This window comes from Salvia hispanica, unplaced genomic scaffold (assembly GCF_023119035.1).
Source record: "Salvia hispanica cultivar TCC Black 2014 unplaced genomic scaffold, UniMelb_Shisp_WGS_1.0 HiC_scaffold_1180, whole genome shotgun sequence".
NCBI classification, from domain to species: domain Eukaryota; kingdom Viridiplantae; phylum Streptophyta; class Magnoliopsida; order Lamiales; family Lamiaceae; genus Salvia; species Salvia hispanica.
Window position 1 is genome coordinate 1 of NW_025951450.1, and position 3,641 is coordinate 3,641.

General features: G+C 46.5%; 1 protein-coding gene across 1 annotated transcript; it reads left to right on the forward strand.

Moving 5' to 3' along the window:
- The first annotated feature begins 475 nt into the window (after nt 1-475).
- Nucleotides 476-1,699, forward strand: LOC125198045. The gene has a single exon (XM_048096507.1). The coding sequence runs from the start codon at nt 476-478 to the stop codon at nt 1,697-1,699; it is 1,224 nt and encodes a 407-aa protein (XP_047952464.1).
- Nucleotides 1,700-3,641: the final 1,942 nt, after the last annotated feature.

Below are 3,641 nucleotides of genomic sequence, written 5' to 3' on the forward strand. Positions count from 1 at the left end.
GGGAAGATTATTCCTCATCATAGAAGGAAAAGATCTTCAAAATTTGGTAAATCTTGGAGCAAATCTAGGGCTGGTCGGATTCACCGCCTTTCTCCGGCGGGCCGCCGCACCTTGGGCCTAAGCGGTCGCCGCGTTGGAGTCCGGAGATTCTGACCCTTCGGTGGCGGATCGCCACATGTCCTCCGGCGGTCGCCGCGGCGAGACTCTTCTCTTAGCGTAAATTTCCGAGGCGGGCCGCCACATAGCTCGTGACCGCCGGGCGCCGGCGATCGCCGGTCGCCACCGACTCCGCATTTCCGCACTATGCGTTTTTACTCCCCTTTTCGGCTCAAATATGCACATTTCTCACAAAACAAGTCAAAATACCAAAATGTATAGAATATGCAAATAATGGACATGTAGAGTGATTTTGATAACAAAAACGGACCAAATAATGGCCTTAAAACAGTGCAAAATCCGGGCGTATCACGTGCGGATGGAGCAAATCCAAAAGAAGTTAGATGAGGACAGGGCAAAGGCAGCCGCACTAGTGGACGACGTCAACAAAAAGTGGGTGGCAAAGCAGAAAACTGGGGACTGCCCAGACGCCGGCGAACCGCCGCACACCACGCGGCGGACCGCCACTGAAGCCCAGAATGGAGTCTGCCCAGCCGCCGGCGGACCGCCACACACTACGCGGCGGGCCGCCACAGAGAAGGCAGAAGCACCCGCTCAGCAAGGACTCGTGCGGCATAATGGGATTGTGCTACCTTTCCAGCCAAAGAGGAAGTTTAAGCTCGAAGAGCAGTTCAAACATTTTTTGAACATGTTTTGTAAAGTTCATACTAACATTCCTCTAGTTGAATCGTTGCAGGAAATACCTAAATATGCGAAGCTACTAAGGGAGGCAGTGATGAGAAAGAGAAAGCCGACAAAAGCCGACCTTAAGCTACCACATCATTGCAGCGAGATCATCCAAAAGGAGAAGGCAGTGAAGCAAAGAGATCCGGGCCAATTCATTATCCGATGCCGGATTGGAGAAGGAAAGGTTGACAAGGCCCTATGCGATCTAGGATCTTCCATCAATCTCATGCCGCTGAAGTACTACGAAAAGCTCAACATTGGGCCACTCAAAACTTCAGACGTAACACTCAGGTTGGCCGATAACTCGACCATAAAAACTTTTGGTATGATTGAGGATGTCTTAGTGAAAATAGATGATTTCATTTTTCCCGCCGATTTTATTGTGCTTGACATGAAAGTAGACAAGAATGTCCCTCTAATCTTAGGGAGAGATTTTCTCGCTACTTGCAAAGCTTTGATTGATGTAGGTCGTGGCGAGATCACAATTAGCGATAACCATAGTCAATCCACCTATAAGATCGAAAGCGAGATGCTCAAGTTTGAGGAAGCAAAGCGGGCAAAGATGGAACAGCAGTGTAGGGCAATCATGGTCACGGATTTGACCAAACCTCAAGACCCCTTTGAAGTGGAGGATCCTACTACCTCCACTATCTACATTGTCAACAAGGTAAGACGTTCTCCCAAAAAGGACGATACTAACCCCTCCACCTCTATCCCGCAGAAAAAGAAGCAAAAGAGGAAGAAGGCAACCAAGGAGGACCCCGAGATTTATGTTATCAAAACAAATAAGGGGAAATACAAGTGGTGGAAGAAGCTAGGGACCAAGTTGCTCCCTATGCCCATTTTCAATCGCTGATCCACCCAATTAGTGGGCCACTACAAGTCGAGCTAACGACTAAAAACAAAAGCGCTTGTTGGGAGGCAACCCAATTTTTCGTTGATTTATTTATTTTCTTTTATTTTTTTGGAGTTCGTTTTCGTAAAAAAAAATATATAATAATAATTCAAGCGTGGCAGGTCTTAGGGCGGGCCGGATGAACCGCTGAATGGGCCGCGGCGGCCCGCCAGAAATCGCTGTTTTAGAACGCCCGTGCGGCGGCCCGCCGCGCGCAGTCCAGAAGACGGGAATGCAGTTTAAAAGGTAAGTTTTCCATTCTTTTTCTCATTCCTTCTCAAATTCCTTCCTTGCACACAACCCCCACCTTTATAAATCACCAATTTCACACACCCACACCATAATTCTCTCAATTCTCTTCAAGTTTAGAGTTCTTCATTCAATTCTCAATCAACACAAGGTATGCATCCTAACTAAATTTCACACACCCACACCATAATTCTCTCAATTCTCTTCAAGTTTAGAGTTCTTCATTCAATTCTCAATCAACACAAGGTATGCATCCTAACTAAATTTCTGAGTTTTGTTCTACTTCTTCCATGGATTTAAGCATGTTTTGGATGAATTGTTCGGTGAAAACTCTTATTTTATGATGGGGGATGATTGTGTATGCTTATTTATGGATTTCCATGGTGATATTGTGTTTTGGTGATAAGTTTTGAAGTTTTGTGAATAGTGATTCCTTCTTGTTTCTACTTGTTTTTATGTTGCAATCATGTTCATAGCATTATGAGGCTATTATTACTTCCATGAATTGCAATACTTTAGTATCCTATAGAGATTGTTGATATGTATTGATCTACTGTTGATACGTCTCTGCATGGGGGATGAATTCACGTTGGGGGATGGATTTGTGTTTCCTAGTTTGGATAATTATGTTCTATATGTTTCCACGCTACCATCTAGGAAGTTTTATACACCTAAGCTTGCACTTACATGTCTTACATGTTGATCCTTTGGTATTGATTATAAGAGTGCAAATTTGGGGGAACCTTTGATTTTCCCATTATTGGTATACTTTCTAATTGTTGTACTTCTCGTTTATAGGAATATGGGATCAAAGGGAAAGCCCGAGAACGCGAAGAACTACGGCGTTAGCCTTGCCTTGGACGAGCAAAAGGCTATGTGGAAGAAGTTGTCGGCGCGAGAGTCAGCGCTCTTCAAACTTTGGGGATCGCGGAGGACTTTTGGGCATTATGTGATGTAGGTGACGGGAACGGCCTCCGGTACATGTTTGAGAGGAAGTGGCCGTCGTTTAGGAAGTATACTCTCGAGTTCCTAAGCTCGTTGAAGGTCACAAAGGATCGCCGGCAAAACATCCCGCTTAGCATCGATTTCCGCCTAGGCAACCGATGGCACTCGCTCACCATGGAGGAACTTTGCGGAATCTTCCATTGCTTCGACCCCGACCCCGAGACCGATAATGATTACGACTTTGATGAGGTTTGGGGTGCGATGACGAATGAGCACGAGCATGCCGCGGGCTACGCCAAGTCTTCCTCAATCCGCAACCCGGTTTTGCGGTACCTCCACCGAGCCATGACCCAACTTATGTTTGCTAGGGTCGACGGGGGAAGTGTCTCCCAAACGGAGTTAAATGTGATTTGGTGCCTCCTCAACAAGAAGGGATTCGACTATGGAACCCTTTTTACTATCTATGTGGATCGGATCACGAAGAAGGATGGCGGCGTCATATGTTGTGGTGGTTTGATCACGGCAATCGCCGAGCATTTGGAGGTGTCTTTCGCGGGTTTGACGGAAGATGGCGGGGAGCGCTTCATCACTTATGAGGTGCTATTTTCAGTGGGGCTCTTAAAGACCGATTATTGGGGGCAATGATTTTTCCTACAAGTGGCGGGGGATCACTTCCCCGTTCCCATCCCGCAGTTGACTAAGGTCGACG